The sequence below is a fragment of the Pelobates fuscus genome, chromosome 10 (assembly GCF_036172605.1).
Source record: "Pelobates fuscus isolate aPelFus1 chromosome 10, aPelFus1.pri, whole genome shotgun sequence".
In the NCBI taxonomy this organism is placed as follows: domain Eukaryota; kingdom Metazoa; phylum Chordata; class Amphibia; order Anura; family Pelobatidae; genus Pelobates; species Pelobates fuscus.
The window spans coordinates 103,384,121-103,409,227 of NC_086326.1; the positions used below are offsets into that span (position 1 = coordinate 103,384,121).

General features: G+C 41.7%; 1 protein-coding gene across 1 annotated transcript in view; it reads left to right on the forward strand.

Annotated features, from left to right (window-relative positions):
* The window catches only part of FRMPD2 (FERM and PDZ domain containing 2), a 130,754-nt gene that overhangs the window by 7,871 nt on the left and 97,776 nt on the right, over positions 1-25,107 (forward strand). Inside the window, exons 3-9 of the mRNA XM_063433858.1 lie at positions 8,116-8,181; positions 9,939-10,124; positions 14,139-14,247; positions 15,420-15,501; positions 18,790-18,937; positions 20,670-20,741; positions 22,444-22,618. Coding sequence (XP_063289928.1) covers positions 8,116-8,181; positions 9,939-10,124; positions 14,139-14,247; positions 15,420-15,501; positions 18,790-18,937; positions 20,670-20,741; positions 22,444-22,618 — 838 coding nt within the window. The remainder of the gene's footprint in view (positions 1-8,115; positions 8,182-9,938; positions 10,125-14,138; positions 14,248-15,419; positions 15,502-18,789; positions 18,938-20,669; positions 20,742-22,443; positions 22,619-25,107) is intronic.

Sequence of the window (25,107 nt, forward strand, 5' to 3'; positions counted from 1 at the left end):
TATATACTTAGATCATATATATATATATATTTGTGTTAAGGGCTCATGATAGTACAGAAGATACAAACACTGATAAGTGTAGGATGGTATTAAAAGAGCAAGTCGGTCGTGGTGTGCCGGAACCGACGATGAGGTAGGCCTGTAAATAAAGAGGGCCCACCAAGAAGAAATGTAAAGAGAAAAGGAGTTAATAATGAGGAGTGGGTGGGGGGGTGATGCAGCGCTGACCTCGAACGATATGGAGCCAGGTAAGGGGTGTCCCTTAAGTAGGGAAGAGGTGTGTCATACGCCCCTCCCACAATTACAGGCCAAAAGGCCTTAATACTTGTGTTAAGGGCTCATGATAGTACAGAAGATACAAACACTGATAAGTGTAGGATGGTATTAAAAGAGCAAGTCGGTCGTGGTGTGCCGGAACCGACGATGAGGTAGGCCTGTAAATAAAGAGGGCAAAAGTAGAATATCAAATTTATTACATACCAGCAATATACATACTTTAACCAGACATGTCTTGAAAGGCATTTCTTACTTCTTGTACCGGGTTAGGTATGTATCTAGAGTAAGCCGATGATTTCCAGCGCCCTAGTGACTTGATGACATGAACTGGAATGTTTGCACTGGATGCTGTGGAGGCCGCTCCTATGCGGAAGGAGTGGCCCGAATAGTTAGCTGATTTGAGGCCCAGCTGTGTAAGTAAAGACCTGACGTGTGTCATAAAGGTGGTGGTAGTGAGTACCGAACCTTGTAGACTGAAAGTGGTTGAGATGGTGGTTCGTTGTTATGCTGGGTATATGAGTCCAGTAGTTTGACGGGGCTCCACCTGTTGTGAGTAGGATAGTACTTAACCTCTACTGAAAGTGCATGTTGACTGGTTTTGGAGTGAGGCAGAGTCAAGATATAATAGTCCATGTGTTTTGTTAAGTGTGAATGAAGTAGGATGTGAGTGGGCTGTGTTGTGCTGATGGCGGTAAATTCTCTTGGTCTCAAGAAACCATAAACAAGGCTACGTATATGGCGCTTTTAACGATGAGGTTTGTGTTGTTGGCAAAGGGTTTAAATCTAGTGAATTGTATAAGTCTTTAAAAATATGGAAATCTATGGGTAGCCTCTGGGCCGTACGTGGGGGTTCGGATCTCTGAATACCCCTAAGGATGTTCTTAATTGGTAGGAGGACACTTGATTTGTCTGGTTGTAAAGTTAGCATGTGATGTTGGATGCCTGTCAGATATGGTTTGATTGTGTTGTATGATAGTTTGAGTTTGAGGTGGCAAAAAGAAGCAAAGCCCAACCAGGATGTCACGATGAAAGGTTGTAAGATGTTGTGTTCAGAAAGGAATCTTTAAATCAAATGAAAGCTCTATCGTAAGTTTCCCGGGTATTAGTAGACAGTGCTAATTGGGACAATGTTCTGCTATGTTGCATAATAGCATCTAGTCCATTACTAGATGGTGGAATAGTGGGGTGTTCGTGGCTGTGAGTGCGGCTGACGGGAGTATTTGACGAAAAGCCTGGAAATTAAAGCGAGACAAATTGTCAGCAGCAGTGTTACATACACCTGGAACATGAATACAAAACAAGAGAAAATTATGACATGCAGCCAGCCAAGTGAGTTTCCTCAAGAATCTCATAATAGTCAGTGATTTGGATCAGCCTTGTTTATAATGTGACAAGTTACTTGGTTGTCTGAGTAGCAACGTACAGACGAACCTGCCCATAAATGCACCCATGCCACGGCAACCGTCACGATGGGATATATCTCAAACAGAGCTGAGGTAGTGGAAAAACCCTCCAGGTCCTGAACGTCTGAAGGCCAGCTGCCCCAAAGCCATTCGTTCCTGAAAAATTGCTGCAAAACCTGTGGTAGACGCCGCGTCTGACCAAATGGTAGGTGAGGAGTCAGACAATTTTGGAAGGAACATGCTTTTACCATTCAAGGTGGTTAAAAATTTTCTCCACATAATTACGCCTGCCGTGGCTTGGGTATCCAGGGGTGACCTGTGTCCATCATGTCTAAAAGTGGGAAACATGTAAAGGAGTTGTGAGATGAAAGCCCGGCCTTGAGGTATGATGCGAATGGCAAAATTCAGTGACCCAAGCAGAGACTGTAATTCTTGCGGTTGCAAGTACCGAGTTGTATGTAGAGATTATGTTGATCAGAATGTTTTCTACCTTGGGCGTGGCAGGCTAGCTTGCATGGTGGCTGAGTCTAGTATGATACCCAGGAATGTGATGAAGGTATCTGGTCCTTCAGTCTTTGTGGAGGAGACTGGGACACCCACCTGTTCGAATAGACTGATGGTTTCTTTTAGGCTACTGGGAGGGGAAATATTCTCCTCGACCAGTAAGAAATCATCCAGATAATGTATAACTGTAGGGCATCTGGCTATATTTAATAAAACCAGCATAGGGTTTCGGCGAATACGTCGAAAATGGCCGGACTACTTTGGAACCTAAATGTTAAACGTGAGCAAAATAGTAGTACCATGCAGGTGACACAGTGTAGGGTGGATAGGCAGTAACTTGAAAGCATTGTGATATCAGTCTTACTGAGCCATGCTCCGGCCCCTGCCTGCATGATAGCCGTAATGGCGTGATCTATGGTGGAATATTGCAGTGAAAATTCCTCAGAGGGTATGAGGAAGTTCAGACTAGGAGTGGCAGAGGTGTGAGGTGTTGATAGATCAATGATAAGTCTCTGTTTGTGAGAAGATTTCCCCGTGACAATACCGATGGGGTTTGTCCGCCATGTGGTGAACGGAGGGGACTGGAAGGGCCCCCATAGGAAGTCCTCTGCCACTTCCTGGCTATGAGTGTCTCCACCGCTGTAGGGTTTGTTGTGCGGATTGTAAATTAGGACATTCCAGGATTCCAGAAGGCATGTGTATGAGGCCTGTGTGAATCCTTCTGATAGACCCGAGATAATGAATTCCACCAAATGTCTAGATGGATGATGTGGCAGTAATGTCGTAAGTACAGAAATGTTTATTGATGTTAAGTATAGTTTTGGGATACATTTTATTTGGACACAGATTTAGCATGTGCCCTGAAACAGATGGCTGGAGAAAGTGATTGCAACTCAACCAGTGCTGGAGGGGTCGCAGCGGCCGACCCAGCCATGGTAAGGGGTGTAGTGACCGATTCCCCAGGGGTGATACTGGCAGGCTAACTAGGCCTGAAAGGCGAAAAATTAATCTTGTTTTGTGACAGGTGAGGCCCTGCTAGTTGCCAAGTGGCTATGAGAGGCTCTGTCTATGAGTTGGCGCGAGGGGTTATTGAGGCCACCCGTCGTAGTGGCAGGAATCGTAGGCCTCTCGGTGATAGTAAAAGAAAACAGGGGGAGGGAGTGACCGGTGAGGCCCTCTCTATAATATTGCGAGGCGGCTAACTCACGTGTGGCCCGATGGCATTTGCCTCCGAAACGTTGAGGCGGGGTGTTGGCCTCGCGGACCACTAAACGATAGGCAGAAATGCCAAGAAGGGAGGTACCTATTTGGGCCTATACCCCTAACTTGCCAATACTCTATGGCCTAGAAGAATGAAACGTATGTGAACTACAACGTGAGCAGGCTTACGCACCTGGTAGTATGTATGAAGTTTTGAGATTCGACAGGTATGAAAACCTGGATAAACCTAAAAAGGGATAGAGTGAGAATAGATCCTGTGAGACCTGTGTAATCTGTATAGGCTGGGATTAGGGCTTCTAGCAGTATGTGTGGGAGGTGTAAAATCTATGAGTATGATAGTAACATGACTGCCCATGCCTGGTGACAAGCGTTACGCTGAGTCCGATACCTGGCAGCAGGGGATTGGCCGTGTAATGTGTATATATGGAAGGTGATCAGATGATATGCATGTCACTAAACTGATCTGGGAATGCAAGGGACTTTTTAATGTGAAGTGACAATATGCAGAATCATAAATGTTGCTGTAAAGTGACGTATGAATGTATGAACCAGAACGTGTGATTCAAAAACCGAAAGTCTTGTGAGACGTATATGCCGTGTTCTTGAATACTCGTGTTACGTCGTCTGAGTGTGTCAAGAAAAGGCCTGAGTTTGTAAATGCCATGTGAAATTATGTGAAATGACAATCTATGCAGAAAATGTTGTAACGTGACGTATGAGTGGTTGAACCAATGCGTGTGATTCAACCCGAAACCCTCTGTGGAAGGTAGGACCGTGTTCTTATATACTCGTGGTATATCGTATGAGTATGATAAGAAATGGCCTGAATAGTTAGTGCCATGTAATCGTAATGTACATGGTTGTAATAACATCATATCTCCATTATACTCTTTGAAAATAGGACCGTGTCCTTGAACTCGTGGTATGTCGTACGAGCATGACAGAAAAAGGAGCCGTTATGTAGGCTAACCATAACAGTAAGATACATGTAATATCTGCATTGTCAAATAAAATAACTTATTATTAAAACCATATATATATATAATATAAGCAAACTGAAACAAAATAGACAACCTAAGATCGTGTAAAATAAGTATTTGAAAGTTTAACCGATTACTGTGCAGGAAACGTATGATTGGTTGGATCAGTACGTGTGATTCAACCCGAGTATGCATGAAAAGGAATTAAATCCTTGTGTCATGGTTAACAACAAAGAAATGAGGCCTGTAACGTAGGCTGATTTAATTGTAATGAAATGGATAATTATAAAAAAAAAAAAAAAACTCCAGTAAGCGTGGGAGTCCAATGTCTATACAGAAATGTTAGCTGGTTTCATACCCTGATGTAATAAGTGATACCTTAAAAATAGCATGAAAATGGTCTGTCTATTTAACCAAGCAACTTCTTAACCAAATGTAAATACATGAAATGATGAAATGTAACTCACGAAAAAGATCTATGTGAATACATAGCAGAATAACCGAATCTTAGTATGAAGGGAAACAGAAGTTAGCATGAATAGCTTAACCGTATGCATTTTAATGCGAACAGCAATCGTGCATAGAATATACTATGAATAAGTGCCGACCAGAAAACACAAACCGAAATGACAATCGTTTAAATGAAGCAAGGTTGGTTTTTACATGAAATGCAATAATGTCTGAGAAGCCTGTAGTACACTGAATGACCGGTAGGGGTCAGTGTGTAGGCGAAAATGCAGTGGTTCGTTGGTTTGTACATGAAATGCGATAATGTCCAAGAAGCCTGTAGTACACCGAATGACCGGTAGGGGTCAGTGTGTAGGCGAAAATGCAGTGGTTCGTTGGTTTGTACATGAAATGCGATAATGTCTAAGAAGCCTGTAGTACACCCAAAGACTGGTAGGGGGTTTAAACGAATGATATGCATGAACATGCAATGGTTTTAGAACAGACTTAGACAAAATGCAGCCGTAAAGTGAGGACCTGACCCGTGCATGGTGCCGTGGGACTGATGCCTGGCATAACGGGTAGGTTGACTTACAGTTTGTGAGTCACTTGGACACCATCCACGGCGATGGATTGAAGAAAGAAGGTGGTAGGCCGGAAAAGCCTGTGGCTGGATTCCTGACACAGCTCTGCTTAAAAACCTCATGGAGTAATCAGGTAAAATGGCGTCTGGATGACCCGGAAGTGGAAATGATGCAGCGCTGACCTCGAACGATATGGAGCCAGGTAAGGGGTGTCCCTTAAGTAGGGAAGAGGTGTGTCATACGCCCCTCCCACAATTACAGGCCAAAAGGCCTTAATACATATATATATATTATCTAAGTATATATTATTATTTTTTTACACTTTTTTTACACTTTTAACATTTATTTTATATTATTTTCAGCCAGCAGGGCTGTCATTACAGGCAGTCCACCTGCTGGCAATACAGAAGCCAGCTATCCCGGCCATGTGATTGTGAGGTCCTCGCAAGGACCTCACTCTCACATGGCCGGGGGGGACCGGAGGAGGAAGATCTGCCGCGGAGGGGCTCCCTGGGAGTCCCCCCAACCGTGATCGTCGGAGTGGGACCGCCGGCGACCGGGTAAGTAAGGAAAGACCGGAGGGCGTACTATTACGCCCTGCGGTGTTTAAAGCCGCTTTAAAAAGGACGTAATAGTACGCCCTCCGGTCTTAAGGGGTTAAATATAGTCTTTACTGTGTTGATTCCCTTTATATATTTAAATGTTTCTATTCCCCCCCGTCTCGTCTTTCTTCCAAGCTATACATGTTAAGATCCTTTAACCTTTCCTTGTAAGTTTTATCCTGCAATCCAAGAACCAGTTTAGTAGCCCTCTAAACTCTCTAAAGTATCAATATCCTTCTAGGAGATACAGACTCCAGTACTGCGTACAATACTCCAAGTGAGGTCTCACCAGTGTTCTATACAATGGCATAAGCACTTCCCTCTTTCTACTGCTAATACCTCTTGTCTTTATAAAGACACTTACAGCTCTCAGGCCTAGCTCTATTTGATTTGCCATGGGGAATCAGATGAATCGTACAGCCAGCCAATAGGTCCAAAGACTCTTTTACTGGGATCCCTAAAAATCCACACAGGATACACCGTTCCAAAAGGAACTAACATACTTAGCTTTATTTTTACTCGGGACTAGCCCACATGCTCGTTACCTTAAGATGTAGTGTGACAACTTCAATAAAATACAAATAACCAAATCATATCAGACAACATGCATGAACATAATGACATATTTATAAATGGGTGGGGAAAACAATAATTAATACAAAATGTCTCTCCTGCCTGCAGAATTAGTACTATGCAAATCTACCTGAATATGCAAATGAACAAGCCTTACTATTCAGGCAGTGCATATAGCTGTTGCTACCAACAGAGGGCGCTGTAAAGACTCGAGAGCCAAATCCAACTTGTTGGCAGCAAGCAGGAGCACATAAAACATTTAACCACAACCAATTATTTTATACACACCCTGCACCTTTAATGGACACAGGGTGACTAAAACATAAGAACAATTTAGGAACCTATGTAAAGTGTTCTTCTGCTTCCAGTTATGGTGACTACCGTCACAGAGTGTGCATGTGTCAGTGTGTGTTTCTATGTATATGTCAATGTGCTTATATGTGTGTATCTATTTGTCAGTATGTCTGTATGTGTCAGTGTATATTTGTGTGCGTATCATTGTATCAGTGTTTGTATCTATATGTGTGTCCGTATGTGTATCTTGTGTGTATGCCTCAGAGTGTGCTTCTGTGTGAGTCAATATGTCAGTGTGTGTATCTGTGTATGTATATGTCAGTGTATGGGTATGTATATGTCAGTGTGTGTCAATGTGTCAGTGTACCTATGTATGTGTCAGTGTGTGCATATGTATGTCAGTATGTGTATTTATGTGTGTACCTGCTTTTCATTGTGTATATATGTGTGTCTGAGTGTGTGTATGCGTCAGAGTGTGCTTCTGTGTGAGTCAAGATGTCAGTATCTGTGGGTCAATGTGTATGTATATCTATGTAAATATGTAAAAAAGCAAAATACAAAAAGTCCTGCCCTCCAACTTATAACAATTAAATCTTACTTTACCTGGTGCTCAGCTACACTGTAGTATAAAATGCCAAATCCAGGAAACACTCTAGCCTTTTCAAATGAGATTTCATTTAAAAATAATTCCAAAAATTACATAGAACAACAAACAAAGTCGACGTTTCAGTTACTATAGAAACTTTCATCAGGACTAGATCAATTTTGTGTCAGTGTGTGTATCTGTGTGTGTCAGTGTATGTATTTGTGTGTGTCAGTGTATCTTTGACAATGCTTTCCTATGGGGCGACCTAATTTGCTCGCAGCGCTTGACACACATGCACATGAGCCCCCCTGTCAGATGAGGCCCGATCAGGCAGAGTACTGACCCAGCGCCAAGGGAGATCGATGCTGGAATCGGGTAAGTAAATAAAGGTTTTTTTAGCCATTTATATGCAGGGAGGGCACAAGGGCATTATAGTGTTAGGAAAGCAACATTATTTTCCTAACACTATATAATCTCTTTAACTCTTTGACTACCATGTCACTCTAGAATGTGCCACCCTTTCCAATCTAAATACCAGCCACTGATCTGGTTTCACCCTCTCTTTGCCCAACTCACCTAGAAAGAGGATAAGATTAAATATGTATTTATCTGAATAGATTTATAAAGATATTTTTCTCTCCACAGCTAATGGTGTACTCTTTGGGGATGACGCTCTACTGGGCTGCTGAGTACAATATTCCTAGACATCAGGTCTGTAACATTTGTTTTATACATGGAGAGTTCTCGCTCACTCTATTTCTCTCTTTAAAATCTGCTTGTATATAATATATTTAGAACGTAGTAACTGCTAAATGGCTTAAATTAATTCAATAGTGTCAGGAATACAAACATACAATGCGTTGGGAAAGCACTGGGCGGATATTGTGCATTTACGGCAAAACGCCACACTAGGCCAATCAGCATCTCCTCATAGAGATGCATTGAATCAGTGCATCTCTATGAGGAATGTTCATCGCCTCCATGCATGACTGCCACTAGAGGTGCTACTAGGCAGTAATGTAAACAATGCATTTTCTCTGACAGCCACTATCAAACAGCCACTAGAGGCACTTCCTGCTTGTTAGGCGACTTTTGGTGCTGTGCATGAGGACATCCAATGTCAGTTAATTACCCATAGGAAAGCAATGCAGCATGGTGCAATGTAGCACTCACATTAGCACACGTTGGTGGAGGCGGAGCTATTCTATGTATTTGTCAATGTGTTTATATGTCAGATGACGTTGGAGGAGGCAGAGCACCGACCCAACTATGAGGGGGTTTGGCGCTGGAATCGGTTGAGTACAGAAAGGATTTATTAACCCAAGGGAGTGGGGCCAGAGGTAACTATGCTGTAATGAATACAGCTTCGTATTCCATACACTATAGAATACATTTAAGCTGTAATTAAATTTAATTAAATCACTAGTTACTATAGTGTACCTTTAAATAAGTCCCCAAACAGTTATTTGTTTTAAGTGGACATGACAATAGTAGGGTGATACAAAGACATGTCTTTGTTATGATGCCAGGTAAAGAAAGATTGGGGGAGGATATCTACTAGCTTCTGGTCTTTCCTCCCTTGATGACATTAATTCTTCAGCTACTTACTGACAGAAGTGTTAAAGGGAAACTTAGAACTAGAAACATTTATTTCTAATGTTAGTATTATTTCTTGATTTAGATTTAGTGGGGCCCCTGTAACACTAACATTAAAGGGACACTATAGTCCCCAGAATAAGTACAGCTTATTGTATTTGTTCTGGTGAGGATAATAATTTCCTTCAGGCTTTTTGCAGTAAACACTGTCTTTTCAGAAAACAATTTAGTATTTACATTACAGCCTAGTGATAATTCCACTGGCCACTCCTCAGATGGCTATTAGAGATGCTTCCTGGGGCAGTGCTGCACAGTGTGCAGCACTGCCATTCAGTTTCTCCACCCTTTGCTTGGAGACACTGAACTTTCCTCATAGAGATGTATTGATTCAACACATTTCTATGAGAAGATGATGAATGGCCCTGGCTCTGTTTGGCTTGTGTTTGCTCTGCCCCTGATCTGCCTCATTGACAGTCTCAGCCAATCCTATGGGAAAGCATTGTGATTGGCTTTTGTTTAACACTTCTAATGATGTCAACCAAGCAGGCAGATCGGGGGCAGAGCCAGCAGCTACAGTCTTGAACAAAAGTAAGATTTTACTATATTTAAGGGGGGGGCAGGGGAGCTAGATGGTGGTTTTAGCACTATAGGGTCAGGAATACACATTTGTTTTCCTGACTCTATAGTGTTCCTTTAAGAAGATATACTCACCTTTTGTCCCACTCTGTGCCAGAAAACATTCATAAGACAAAATCTCATCATCAGCAACACACATGAAAATCTAACCATGTAGGACAGTACTTAATTTCTAATGCTGTTTACTTTTAGACGCAAAGTAAGAGGGGCTAATGAAACTAACATTAATTTTCCAGCCTGTGAATCTTGGTTCCAAGATTCAATCCATCCTTATTGCAATGTGTGAGGAGAATCCACGACGCAGGCCAAGTCCAGAGATCGTTGTCCAGAAATGTCAGGATCATCAGAAACAGCTTTCATTACTTCCTGCTTGTTTCTACATCCAGAGCCTTGTTAGACTGGTGCTGGGTGACCTTTCGCAGGTTTGTTAAAACATTTTTTTACATTTTTTTAATTTTAGAACCACAGAGTGTTGAGTCTGACATTTAAAATCAAATACTTGAGAAACTTGTATCTAACAAAATTTAAAGATAAGTATTCCATTAGGTTATGTGAGAACTTTTCTAAAGTCCCATTATTTTTCGTACTGTCAAATCTCTTGCTATCGAATAATGGACTGGATGAGCTGCCAGGAGTGCTAACCAGAGAGTGATTTTTACTGTTCATTTCTGCTACTCTGCAGTGGTTATGGTATCAGGATTGCTCTGGCACTCCCATTCTAAGGAGTCATAAATATTGGAAAGGTTTGACTTCTTTTCTGGGGTCCCTTCCTGCTGCTTCCTGCCTCAACTACTGTCTAGTGAAATCCGGAAGCTCTAGTCATTCAGCTAAGGCTGGTGGTGCAGTCACTCTTTGGCGCCAATGGAAAGCTGAGAAGGAGCTCAGGAGAGCTGAGTAGGAGCTCATTGAGCTGTAGAGGATGTGGGGAGGGGCCCCCAGTGGAACTAAGAGTGGTATTAGATCAGAAGAGGAACAACTAATATTTAAAGGGAGTGAGAGGACCAGGTAAAATGCATGTATCTAGTTAAATTAATAATATAATAGTAGTGTGTAGAAAAGCCGTAAAATGCAAAGATGAAAGTGTGAATTGGGTTGCGGAGACGCTAATTAAATGGCAGAATGGTTTAAGGCAGTTTATTACCCAAGGAGATGAATGAAAACACGCTTAAACTGATGAGTTTTAATGAACTCAGTAAGAGGCAATAAGAACTGTCATTTATTTAGGTGCTTGAGGTACATTTAGTTTTTTACATACAGCTAAAGCAGAAGTTCTAACCTTAGCTGTATCATTTTTTTTCGACTTTCAAAGCATTTATTCCTTGAGAGCAGTAGATGGCGCTCTCAGCCAGTTATCAAAAGTTGATATAGCTAAAGCGGAATGAGAATGAGAAGGACTGTGATAGGCTAGTGGTACCTCAGGTAAGTGTCACACCATTACCATTTGATCCTATCATTGGTGATAAAGCCAGAAAAGCTCCTAGCAACATAACCACTATGGGACTTTAATACTTAATTTACTTATCCTTATATTTAACAAATTTATATTTGTGAGTTGTAAAAAATAAATGAATTAGGAATCCACAATTTGTTATCCTGTAACTGGGGGCTTTTATTTTAGATCTGTCATTACTCTATTACGCTAACATTAATATAAGCTCTGTCTTATGTCCCTGGCACTCATCATAGAGAAAAGAGAGAACATTACACATTTTTCCCCTCCTAATTTACAATGTTTACCCTGACTTTGAATTTTCTGAACTAGATTATCCTCCGGAGACCCAGCCCATTAACTTATGTCCTCTGTACTGGACATTTCATTCACATGCATCTCCTTTTATTCTTTTGAGCTGCTCTATCAATCCCTGCTGCATTATAAAGAGGACTTCCTGCTTTCCAGTGATGTGTCATGTGATGCTGGGCACTTCCTCTCCCCTTTCATCAAAATTGGAAGACATATTGGTAGTCCATTTATTCCTCGGTTCCCAGGAGGCTATGATGTAATTTGCTAAATCTTAAGTATAAATTTGTTTAACCGCAAAAAAAACAGATACCTGGGGTTCCTTGGTACATGCAGGGATTTAACTAATGCTGGTACTTTCCTGCATGCCGGTCTATGCCGTCACTGGGCATCATGGTCCTTAGGTGCTAGACATGTGCAATTCGTTTCGTTCCAAATGTCAATTCGGACAAATTTCTGGGTTTTCGGATATTCGAATACTTCGAATAACTGAATTGCCAAATTGCCGAAGTTCCAAATTGCCGAATTTCTGAAATTGCCGAAGTTCCGAAGCACAGTATTTCCGAAGTACTAATATACCCAGTGGAAGATTGAAGAATGTTACACTGTATACAAGTTTAAAAAAAAAGTATACAAACATAGCCAGGATTCAGCTGTAAGCATTTGCAACACTTACAACAATCAAGTAACACACATTCATATAAAATGTAAGTTACTTAGCCAGTCAATAGAATGACAGGAATGAATAAGAAGATAACTCCCTAATTCCTCCCGAGCCCACCCCTATTGCCCCCCCTGTCCCCGATCCCTGAGTGGCGGGTGGGGGCCCTAAAGTAAAATAAGGGGGGACCTATTGTCCTCCCCCCCGGCCCCCACCCCTGAGCGACGGGTTGGGGCCCTAAATTAGAATAAGGGGGGGGACCTAGTGTCCTCCCCCTTGGCCCCCACCCCTGAGCGGTGGGTGGGGGCCCAAAATTATAATAGGGGGGGACCTGTTGTCCTCCCCCTCCGGCCCCCACCCCTGAGCGGCGGGTGGGGGCCCTAAAGTAAAATAAGGGGGGGGACCTATTGTCCTCCCCACTGGCCCCCACCCCTGAGCGGCGGGTGTTGGCCCTAAATTAGAATAGGGGGGGAACCTATTGTCCTCCCCCCTGGCCCCCACCCCTGAGTTGCAGATGGAGGCCCTAAATTAGAATAAGGGGGGATCTATTGTCCTCCCCCCTGGTCCCCGCCCCTGAGCAGTGGGTGGGGGCCCTAAATTAGAATAAGGGGGAGACCTATTATCCTCCCCCCATGGCCCCCACCCCTGAGCGGTGGGTGGGGGCCCTAAAAACCAATAAGGGGGGCACCTATTGACCTCTCCCCTGGCCCCCACCCCTGAGCGGTGAGTGGTGGCCCTAAATACCAATAAGGGGGGGACCTATTGTCCTCCCCCCGGCCCCACCCCTGAGCGGCGGGTGGGGGCCCTAAATAAAAATGTAACCCCCAGGTGACTAGGGGTCCCCAAACCCCTAGTCACCCCCCTCCCAACAAAATTAATGAACCCCTACCTGCCCCCCTCACCCTAAAAATAGTGAGGGGGGACCAATAACTAGGTACCTGTAAAAAAATAAATACAACTTACAATTTGATGTCTTCTTTTTTCTAAAATCTTATTTTTTCAGCCCCAAAAAAGACCAAATAAATATCCAGAATAACCGTCGTACTTTAAAAAAAAACATAGTTCTCTGGAATTTTCCCACGCTGTGTAATTTGACTCATAACTCTCTGATTGGTTACTTTCAATCAACCAATCAGAGAGTTATGAGTCAAATTACAAAGCGTGGGAAAATTCCAGAGAATTTTCCCACGCTGTGTAAAATTACACAGCGCACTCTGTTTTGCTGGATTTCAAGCTAACCAATCAGAATGTTGTGACAGGTAAATGTAGAGACTTACCTGTCAGTCTCTTCATGTACCTGTCAGAGCGCTCTGATTGGATGACTTAAATCAACCAACCAGAGTGCTCTGAGCATAATTGCAGGGCGGGGCAAGGCTTTATAAACCTTCCCCTGCCCTGCGGAGCCCAGTCTGCGTGGTGCCCTCCATGGGTGAACAGGGATAACTTTTGTTTGCGCTCTGGGGATTTTTTACTGTAAGAATTAGCAGACCAGTAATAGGCAATACCTACACAAATGTTGCTAGGCTCAGAATAAGAACTGGCATTTATCTTAGGCCAAGGGCAGTTTTGTGCATCCATGCTTGGGAAGAGTCATAATATACAGAGGGCTCAAAAGACCCAAATGGGTAAACCTTGGAATTACAGCCTTAAACACATTAGAACAAAGTAAGCAAAGCGATCCCGCAGATTCTCCATTCCTCGGTGTTCCGTTCTTAAAGTTTATCAAAGCGCATAAGAAAAAGATCTGGTCTTTATCAAGCTTGATAAAGACATACTCTTCTATTGAAATGTTGTTCTGTCTACCTATGTGCACCTTAATGAAGGGTCATTGAAAAAATTAAGGACTTTCTGGCTTGCTTTGCTTACTTTGTTTCCCTTCCGGTTTTGGTAAAACTGGATTTCTTGAACTCTCTGGGATAGGTGCTTCTTTTATTGTTGTTTTTGTTTGCACACAGAATTGTCTGATACTTTTTTATAGTTAATATATGAACTACTTAGAGTAACTAGAAATTAAAGCAATGTCTGTTTTTCTTAAAGATGCCAAAAGAAGATACCCTAGATGTACAACTTGCAAGGAGCCAGATGATAAGAGAGAGACTGAAACAGAAGTCTGCTTCAATATTTTCTTCAGAGCCAACTACTTCAGGCATGTAGACAGTTTCTTAAAGAAACCTCTAATGAGTTACCTTCTAATGAGACACGTGACACATATGTACTTTAATGAGAATTCCTATACAACCGAAGCGGACAGCAAGGATCTCAGTACCAATTTCTTATTTAAAGGTCCTGAAAAGGAATAAGAAAACTTTAAAGAAAGCATCACTTTAATTATGGCCCTGGAGCAAATGCAAAAGCCCTTGAAAACGGTTAAATTCTGTAGTACAGACTACAAGCACCATGAATATTGCAAACCACTAAGGTCATGGAGTAATCATTAGAAAACAACAACACTCCGAGCACCATAACTACTGCCCTCCCCCCAATGGAAGTAATCAAACCGTTTTTGAATGGTTTGCCTTCTTACCTCCATTCCCCATTTCCACAACTAAAACGGAGAGCCAGAAGCTGTATGTCTGAGCTAAGCCCTGCACTGTGGCTTAGCTCATTAGCTAAGAGTGATCTGCTGGCACACTCAGTCAATGAGCTTGGCATTTATTGTAGGGCTTAGCTCAGGATAACTAATTGAAGTACCTGCTTAGGAGCTTCTAGCTCTCCATCATTAGTAGTGGAGGCAGGAAGTGGCACCTGACAGACCACAGGTTAGAATCACTCAAATCACTCAAAAATGGTTTGACTACTTACAATGAGATTGTACCAGGCCATTCCTGGTACTATAAGCATTACAAAAAGTTGTAGTGGTTATAGCGATTGGAGTGTTAAACCAATTAAATCAATAATTTCTACATGTATCATTGTAATCCGGTCCATTGCCTGTCGTGGCATCCCTAAAATGATGTGGCGAAATATCTGATGATCAGCAGGTATAAAAAAAATATTAAATGAATAATAAATGACTGTCTACCCAACACAAACTCCCAGGTCGATTTTGTTTATATGTTCTCTAAATTAGACTTCTGTATGCCCCACGCACTCGTATTTAACTGTGTTAGCTTGTAATACATCATCTGATTATCCTTGGAATCTACTTGTTGAAAGTATTCATTCTACCGCTGTCTGGAAGGCTTCAGATTCTGTCCCAACATGCAATTATTTTCAAGATGAATAATGTTTAAATCGTGTTGTAAAACCTGCTAGTAGAAGTAACACTGATGCAGCCAGTGCAAACATGAAGGATGAAAGTTGGTTTTCCACTTGCAGGAGTGAAATCTCAGCTCTTGTCAGCATGGGAGAAAGAACCAAGGTTTTCACCTAGCCGAAAATGTGAGTCCTCCATCAACAGGTGAGCATCTGATGATTAAAGCTTCTTTGACCGCTCCACAAATTATGTCTGTTTGTACTTATATCCAATAAGATTTTAACTGATTGATTATTATGGGATCCAGTTAAAGTGTTCCTTGTCTTGCATTAAAGAATTACAATTTCACCTTCAATTTAAAAACAAAACAAAAACTTTCTTAAATATTTCTCTTTCATTTGATCTCTAAATAGAAAAGTCAATGTTTTCTTAAACGCAAAATATTTTATCACTTTTTTTTTCAAGTGTACCTGTAATGGTACTGTGTACTTTACACAAATTAATTACTCTCATTATTCTGCCTATACATTGTACTAGGAAATTCACAAGTCAATGTACAGATTTTGTTCAACAAAATCATCCCCCCTTTCAGAGTATCGGCATAGACGACTCTATGCTAATGTCTGTCTGCCAGAGGACACACCTCGAGGCTGTTGTCTTGCTTAGGGAGCTGTACCAGTTATTGGAAAGTGATCTGAGGCTTTCTAAACAGGGACAGTACAGGGGAGAGGTTGTTGCTCATGATGATGAGCTAATGGCAACGCTGGATCCATTGGGCAGGACATATAAAAAGAATACATAGAGTAAAGGAAATCCATAATAGGTTCATTTTAAAGGAAAACTTTTAAATTAGTTTTTTTTGTGCATACACCACATCAATCCTTAAAAATACTTACAAATAGAGCCAGCAGATCTCTTCAGGTAGACACACACTTCATAGAATTGAACACAAAAAAAACCCCAGTAAATGTGCAGATAGTCTTAAATCAGATATTTAATAATTATATTCAATATACAGTATATGTAATGATATGACAACTTTTCCTGAATCTGATGGCTTTTTTTTTAAAATAACTTTTTAAGTATTCACTGTACATGGTGAACGTACAAAAGAAGAGTGGGTACATTTTAAAGTACTAATACTTTTTTTTAGTTTTTACTTATTCTATTTGGGGGTGTATTATGGAATAGTGTGAGGTGCACTAAAATGTGTAGCAGCAAAAAAAACAAAAAAAAACCTGTTAATGTATATTCTTATAGGGAAAATGTTAAAATTTGTTTTTCTTTCCTTTAACTCAATTAGAATTTTAAGCTGTTCTTGTATCATTCTTCTTAGTTTTTTTTTGCTATCAAATAGTCTCATTGTGTGTTATATTGTAATGAATATATTTTCTTATACTAATACATTAAAAAATGATACATGCACAGACCTTTATACATGTAATCTTTTTATAATAATAATACAAATCATGATTTCCTTAACATTTCTCTTTTTTTCGATTTTCCTTTAAACTCAAAAATTGCACAGATATTGACAATTAACATATATATTTTTTTTTGTAAATCTCTTTTTTATTGAGGCATAAAGTTATGTGGGTACAGAATGTAGAAAAGGAGACAATAAAGTATCAAACAATTCGGGGGTAATACAATGCAATGCATATTGTCTCTAGATGGTGTTAGCCTCATTTTATGTGTAAGATAATCGTCAGATGGTTATACAGATGCAGTAAATTGAAGTACATGCTAAGATCAGGCTAAGGTATCTAAGAATTGTGTAAAGTTGAAATATACAAGCTACACAGTGACACGGTACAACGACTCCTATGCAGGGCTGTCCCATTGGATACCAAATGAGCAAGACTAGACGGTTATTAAACAGGGCAGCCTAGCGATAGAAATTTCAGCAGCTTTGCAGTCTAGCCCAGATAAGGTAGCTGGGAGAGTAAGGCTAAGCTGTGGTCAACATGGCGTGTGCGAGGATTAAATGTGCTCGTCATTAACACGTTATGTGTCGAGGGTCAGTTGCTGCGTGCAAAATAAAACAAAACAGTAAAGTAACATAACATACCAGGACATACCCCGATTATATCTGTGGCGCGAAGCCAATCTAACCCCATAACAGCGTTAAAAATTATGTGGCACCAGAGGGTAGCTATATAAAGCCAATTAGTATGGCGGGGATATCCAGGTCATGCCCAGTGCTATGAACGTATAATATAACATGCATAATGATCCTAAGTAGGCACGGTCTTAAGACTAGTTTGACGGATTAGATATAAAGGCATAGGTAACGATCTAAGTCTCATTGAAAATGCTAGCAGTAGGGTTTACAATGCCAAACAGATGCACTAGTTTTGCACAACAATGATATGTATGAGTCCGGCTAAATGTCATATTGGGACATGGGAGCATCATTGGGTCAGGGTATCCCGATAGAGACGGTGTCATAGACCTTATGGATCAGTCCAGGCGGGGTGTACAGCTCCTGGCTTGGTCGCTGGTCTCGGCCCGTTTCCTCAGCCGATCCCTTCCCGTGGTCTTGTGGTGTTTGTAGCTGGAAGAATCCGCAGGGTGCAGGTGCGTTGCATGGGTGTGAGGACCTCCGCCTGATCCCAGGCCTCACGTGGGGTCTGCATCTCGGTGCCACAAACTCGGGTGTACCTGTAGGCCGAGTTTTTCCCTGGAGGGGCGCCACGGAGAGCCCTGGTGGTTCTGCGCCGCCAGCGGCGGTCGGGCCTCCGGCGGTGTGGTCGATGCCGTGGAGGTGATCTCCCGTTGACCCTCGGGCCGGGTGTTAGGCCGGTGGTCGTTGTCGGGATAGGAGGGTGAGCATTGCCCGGAGTAGGCCCGCTCTTCCTCTGCTTCACCGTGTCCCCTGTCGGACCTTCAGGTAAAAGGAAGGGTCTCGCTAAGAGTAGCTCCCACCTGTCCCAGAATTGCTGAAATGCCAGGTCTAGGCTCGTGGGTTGCGGGTTCGTGGGCACTGGCCTCGTGGGCTGGGTTGCGTCCGCCATGTTGCCGGGTCTGGAGTGTTCAGAACCCAGGCTTGAGTGGGCAGCTGCAGGACGATGGATTGCGCGTGTCCGCTTGGTCTGGACCGGGATAACCCCCGCCGGTCCATAGGGGGGGGAACGGGAGTCCAGATTTAGCTTTGCTGTGGTTGTGGACGGCGGGAGAGCGGCCGTCTCCCCCACCGCCGCCATGCTTGTAGGCCGCAACATTAGGGGGCTCTGACCCGTTGTCAAGATCCACGCGTGTGGTGTCTATTTGTAGGTCTCGGGTTCCCCAGTCGAGTGGGATCCAGCAGGAGTCTAATCGCGGCCTCCGTTTGTCGAAAATCAGCTTTAGATCGGGTCAGCCATGGGAGCAGCAGCGACATGCGTCTGCTCCCTTCTGCAGTCAGGCCCCGCCCCCCGACAATTAACATATATTAGCTCAATTGCACTATATCAGATTGATATTTGTTCTTTTTACTATGTTTTTATAAAGTTTTCAGGATCCAATGCACCAGACTGACATTGAGATACATCGACCTCGGTATTGCCAGTGGTCTGATAGGTCAGATACTTCTCAAGAACATGGGCCATTCTGCAAGTATCCTGCTTCCGTAAGAAACTCTGTATTTTCACAAAACAAGGTAATAGGAAAATGGTAAATCAATGTTTAGCTGCTTAAAGGATTAAACTATTGTTACAAATAGAAATGCCTTTGCATATGCTTAATTTCATCTTAAAGCTTCAATTTAGTAGATTCAATAGATTTTATAAAACGGATCAACGATATTTTTACAAATGACCTGTTTAACAATGTTTTTAATACCAGATATTAACTTTTCTGTCAGGAAACTCAAAAATAATAATAATAAGTTAATGGAATGGAGATATAAAATATACACTACAGGGCTGTATGACAACAAGTGTATTGATTTTTCTAAGCATATTTTATTAGAATCGGAAATCTGACCACCTTAAATTAACTTCATGCTTCTCTCGTGAATTATTTACTATTTGGAAATCAAGTATGAAAGCTTCCAAAATGCACAAAATCAACAAAAATAGTGTAGAGGCCAGTTTTGTGTTGTAAACTATTACAGGATGGGATTTGAGCTAGAGGTGGGGTAGGCAACCTTTGTCACTCCAGCTGTTGTGGACAACATATCTGATAATGCTCTTACAACCTTACTGGTGGCAAAGCATCAGGGGAGATCTAGTCTACAACATCTGGAGTGCCAAGCCTTGTCTACCCCTGCACTAAAGCCTACTTCTCATGAAATTACAGTATTACATTGCAAATTGTAGGATTGCCAGCAAAACTAATCTGTCAAGGATGGGCTGGTAACAACTCTAAATTAAACATCTGTAATACCGTTACATGGAGGATGTCATAAAATGTCTGAATGTCGCTAAGGGGTTAAAGCTACTTTCATATATGAACAGTCACTATTTGGTTCATCGATCCCTCTATCTTCTTTACCTCGATGTCCCTCTTTATTTACAATTTAAACTTTTGTAGAAAATGCATTGAAAGGTGCACATAGCAATGCTATTCTTAGCTGTATTTGTAAATAGAGTACCTTTGATCATCTTCAAAATTACATATGTACAGTAAGGATACAGTATCCATTAGATCCCAAAGTTAGCATTCATGTAAAATATCAAAATCGAAATGACGCATTTTAAATTGTGAGTGTTTAAACTGATGCGATCATAGCTATGGAACCATAGTGTTAGCTGGTGTTTAGAGTAAGGGAAGACATGGTTTTGGTAAAGGGTGTTCAGGATTGGAGGTTAAGGTCCTATGCTTAGTATATTGTTATGGGAATTATATTTAGGTTTTCACATTGTAGTAGGGAGACCTAGAGTTAAAGATAACTTAGGGTTAGGGTATATATTTGTCTTCCAGGTGCCATGGAATGCATCATCCATAATTCTCAAACAGTTGACTACCCACCATTTTTAAGTAAATATTTTCATGTCTACATTTTTAAGTTCAATTTTATAAGTCACTTACATTTCTAGGTATGTCATGTGTCCTGGTTACACCTTCTAAAATGCTCACCTTTTGTTGTTTAAAATGTTGGTACATTTTGATTACATCTATTTGGGCTCTAGTATCTTCTAAGGCTAGGGTCTTGCCTTCCATGTTAAATCTTGCCATAATGCATCTACATATTGCTTTGAATGCTCTTCATACAGTGCTGAAATAGATTAGCTAAATTATCCAATATATCTGGAGTTTTAGATGTTCAAACACAGGTTATTCAATGAGAAAATGGGTAAGACCTATAAAACTTCAATTGATGTGATAATATTTTACTACTCCTACAAGAAAATGACATCCCTATATTCTTTTGTGATTCCTCCAAATAGATGTCACGACCTGAATTTGTGTTTTTTGCTAAACAACCACCTGTTACCATAGACCTGCCAACCAAGATTGTGGTAAGCAGAGCACATTTTGTTTCCTTCCACTAATGCGTAGAGGGATTTCCTTAGAGATTTCTGTTTAAACACAGTGTCAAGTACAATTAAATCACTTTTAATCAAGTGAGTTGTCAGTTGTAAAGAAACAGTAACATCTTAATTATTGTTTTCTCAGCAAATTGCTTGGGGCAAGATCTGTTAAACGCTCTCACCTTGAAAAGAATGGAAGTGTCAATCTAGTCTGGCCACACTGTTCCAAACAATAGATGTCGGCAAAGTCTTTATAGAAATATATTGACCTTCAGGTTCCAAACCCTGGAGAGATATGTGTACTTTTAATAACTACCATAATTGAGTGACTGAATGAAAGTTAGTGAGTAAACATTATGCAATTATCACATGCTAGCACCATCTGTGACTACATGCCAATATTTGACACATTTGTTTCTTTGTTGCTTATCAAATCAGTTGGTTTAGTTACTTGTGCATTTTCTTCATCTGCCTCATACATTGCTAGATGTATGCCTTAAAATAACTGTATGGGTAACAAAATGCATATCCTTGTCGTCGTCTCCCTCCAACAGTAAACATAGTATCACTAAATGCTTTTCCCCCCTAAATAGTGTAAAACTGAGCTTTAGAAGTACCTTTAAGAATCTTTAGTTTGATCAGATTTTCTGCTCCTCCTCTGATTCATTCCCTCCTTTGCTTTTCTCCTGCTTCCTGCATTTCAGCTGGACTCTCCACAAATGGCCATGCTCTAGTGATTCTATATGAGAATCAGTAATAACACACCCACAACGACTGTCCACCAATGGCCATGCTCCAGTGATCAGTGGTGGAACCTGTCAGTACAGCCACACCAGGGCCTGTAATGCGTTGGGGGGGGGGGGGGGGGAGGTGGCATCCTGTGCTGCAACCTTTCACAGCACGACCGGCCCCTATTAAATCTGTAGTGCTGGGAGGAAGTGAGTGGTGCAAGTCATTTGCTGTTCAACTTTTAAAGCGGCACTGTCATGCCGAACTTATCTTTCCCCAATCGATTCCCCTTCTCTCCCTCTCTCAGGATCTGTTCTCCTTTTCTTTCTATCTGCTCTAGTTTTCTTTAAAACATAAGACAAAGTAGGGACTACTTTGTCTTATGTATATTTCCTACGCTTGACCCGTTCTGACCTAAGAGTGCTCTGATAGGTAAATAGTGAGCCTTACAGATAACCAATCAGGTAACGCTCACTATTGGATTCTTTTTTAGCGTTGGGACTCGTTGGGAAGATGGATTCTTTTTTAGCGTTGGGATTTGTTTTTTTGCGTTTTTTTTTGCGAGAGGGTCTTTTTTATTTTCAAAGTTCGACGGATTTTATGGATTTTAATTTGGCCTTTTTTGGGGCTGAAAAAAGAAGGTTTTAGAAAAAAGAAGACATCAAACGTTAAGTTTTTTTATTTTTTTTATTTACAGGTAGTTTTATTGTTTTACTTTTCGACTGGTATTCAATTGCTTGTGAATAAAAGATTTATATTGTTATGCACAAGCTTCTCTGGGGCTATATCTTACTCTTTACGTCTTACTTCTCAAGACTGGTAGTGAATTGCTTGTAAATAATAGATTTATTTTGTTATGCACAAGTTTCTCTGGGGGATATCTTACTCTTTACATCTTACTTGTCAAGACCAACTTAGTGATCCCCAAGCTAATTTCTCAATTTATCTTGTGTGCCCACAGAGCAAAAAAGGAAGGTCATACCTCTCTCAGAGGAACCTTTATGTGATTCTCCCCAGTGGACTCTGCTTAGAGGTAAAGTGTGACACCAAATCCCGTGCACGCACTGTTCTGGAATCTGCGACAGCCTATGCTAAATTGGAGCAACCCTCTTACTTTGGTTTGGCATTTATGAAAGGTAACTGTGTGTACATTGCATGTAGCAACAAAGTCACGTAATGAACATTTAAAACATTAATCGAATAGAACCAATATATTATATTTACACAGATGCAAAATATATTCGTACTCGTACATTTAATATAACTCTTTTTTATTTTAGGGCAACCTTGCCTTGTACCATTTGTTATGTTAAATCAGTTAGAAGTAAAACCATTCCCAATAACGCCTAATATTGCATTTAGAATGGTACCATGTAGACCAAAAGCCTCTAGTACCTGCTTGATGTAATCCCACCTGACTCTGTCGAATGCTTTCTCGGCGTCCTACAACAGAGCCAGGAGGGGTATCTCCTCCCTACATGCCAAATCCACAATATCAATAAGCCTTCTAACATTGAACATGGAGGATCTAGACCCTATAAAGCCTGCCTGGTCTTTGTATAATAGAGGGGATTACCGTATTTAACCTGGAGGCAAGAATGGAAAAGTATATATATATTTTTTATTTATTTTTTTACAATTTTTTATTTTTGTTGTGCAGGTAGTTACAGAGTATTATCAAACGCCACAATAGCGTAGTTCAAGTTTGCAAAAGACAGACAGTGGCATGGTTCTTTGCACATTTTTCTTAATATTTATTTCAGGCCTAGCTAAACTGCGTCATTATCAGGGTTAAGTTAGATAGTCTCAATGTAATAATGCTAGATTAACTGTGCTATTGGATCTGTAGCGTAAAAGCATGTTATGCAATGTGATAGTATCTGGAGATTGTGTGGTACATAGATGGGTTATGCAGTTACATGTAGGCTAGTATGCTTTAGCTAGGTAAAGTATCTATTCACGACTATGCTAAACAGCTGATGAACAAATTTAAACATATAATCTGTTATGGGCAGTTGAAATAAACAAGCTTTGTTTGGTAGAGGCTGAGTCAATAGTCACTTGGTCTAGGGTCTCTCGGGTGTCAGCCAATGCCTTCTTTCGTTCGGTGGCAGGGGCCGGACTGTGGATTCCAACGGTCTGCTGCCACTCTAGTGTGGGTGAGAGTATCCCTCCTGTCCCAGGCTGGTGTGCAGGCCTGCATCTCGTGGCCACTTGCTCGGCCTCCGCTGGGGCCCGAGCGTTCTCCCTGTGTAGAAGGGTCGGAGGGTCTGGCTGTTGTTCGTCGCCTGCGGTGCTTGTGCCTCCGTGCATGAGGGTGAGGCTTTCGGGCTTTCGGCCTTGTGGTCTGCGGCTCGGGTGGGCCAGGGAGAGTGTGGGTAGACTGCCATGGTAGGTTTGCGCCTGAGGGTTTCCCCCTCACCTCTTGCCGCCTGCGGTTCTGTTTAGTTGCTGTCTGTGGGACAGGCCGGTCTATTCGGGCTGCTAGTTGCCTCTCCCTCAGTGCTTCCCAGAAGCGGTTAAGAATCGCCTCCAGTCGCTGTGAGAGATCTGGTTGTTGTTCATTTGTCGGCAGCATGCCCAGCTTGTTCCGTGCTCCATCGGCCGCCATCTTTGGAGCGCCATATGGAGGGTTGTATCTCTGTTGTTTGGGATCATGCTTGTCTTTCGCTTCAGGCTGGCTGCCCTGAGCATGCAATGAGGACCGGGATAACCCCCGCCGGTCCATGGGGGGGAGGAGGTAGGCGATGAGTGTGCTGAGGGGTTCACTCGAGGCTTTGCCGTCGTGGAGAGCAGCCGTCTCTCTCTGGCTTGGTCCTGGGTGGGCCCCATTTGCTTTCGCGGGTTCCCGGGCAGTAAATGTCGCATTTTTGGTATCAGTCAATTCTCCCGGGCTTCCCCGTTGTCCCTCTTGCCTTCCTGCTGGATTTCACTCCGAGTTGCGGGGTATTTACCCCTGATTTAGTTGCTTATGGCAGGAGCTGATATTCAGTGTGTGTTTCCAGCTTGGCAGTTAAGCTCCGCCCCCAGAAAAATATATTTTAACATCTACATTAAGAAGAGAAATTGGTCTATAATTTCTATATTCTCATGATTCTTTTTCTGTTTTGGGATTGGTATGATGCGAGCTAGGAGCATTTCTTTCGGAACTTGACCAGATTGACTAAAGTGATTAAATAAGTTTGTAAGAGAGCTTTTGATGTTATTGCTTAACAAAGAGTAAAAAAGATTATTAAAGCCGTCTGGTCCAGGGGTTTTATTTGCCTTAAGGTTTTTATAGCTTGTTCCACCTCACTATCCACTATGGGTTCATTTAAGTTAGTCAAATGATCTACTATCACTTTGGGAAGATTTATATATAGAAGATTTATAAAAATATATATTTTTAAAAAGAGCTCCATATCTACAGTGGGTTGCCTCTCGGGAACAGGGCCGGACTGGGAATAAAAAGCAGCCCTGTATATTTTTTACACCAGCCCTAACATTAATTGTACCAACTGTGACAGATATACAGGTGGAAAAACACAAAAGATTGAAAATTATTTACCCAACGTTTCATCCCCAAAACTTGAAGTCATTGACTGATAGCTGCTGCATGTCTAATTTAAATGAATCTTATTTTGTT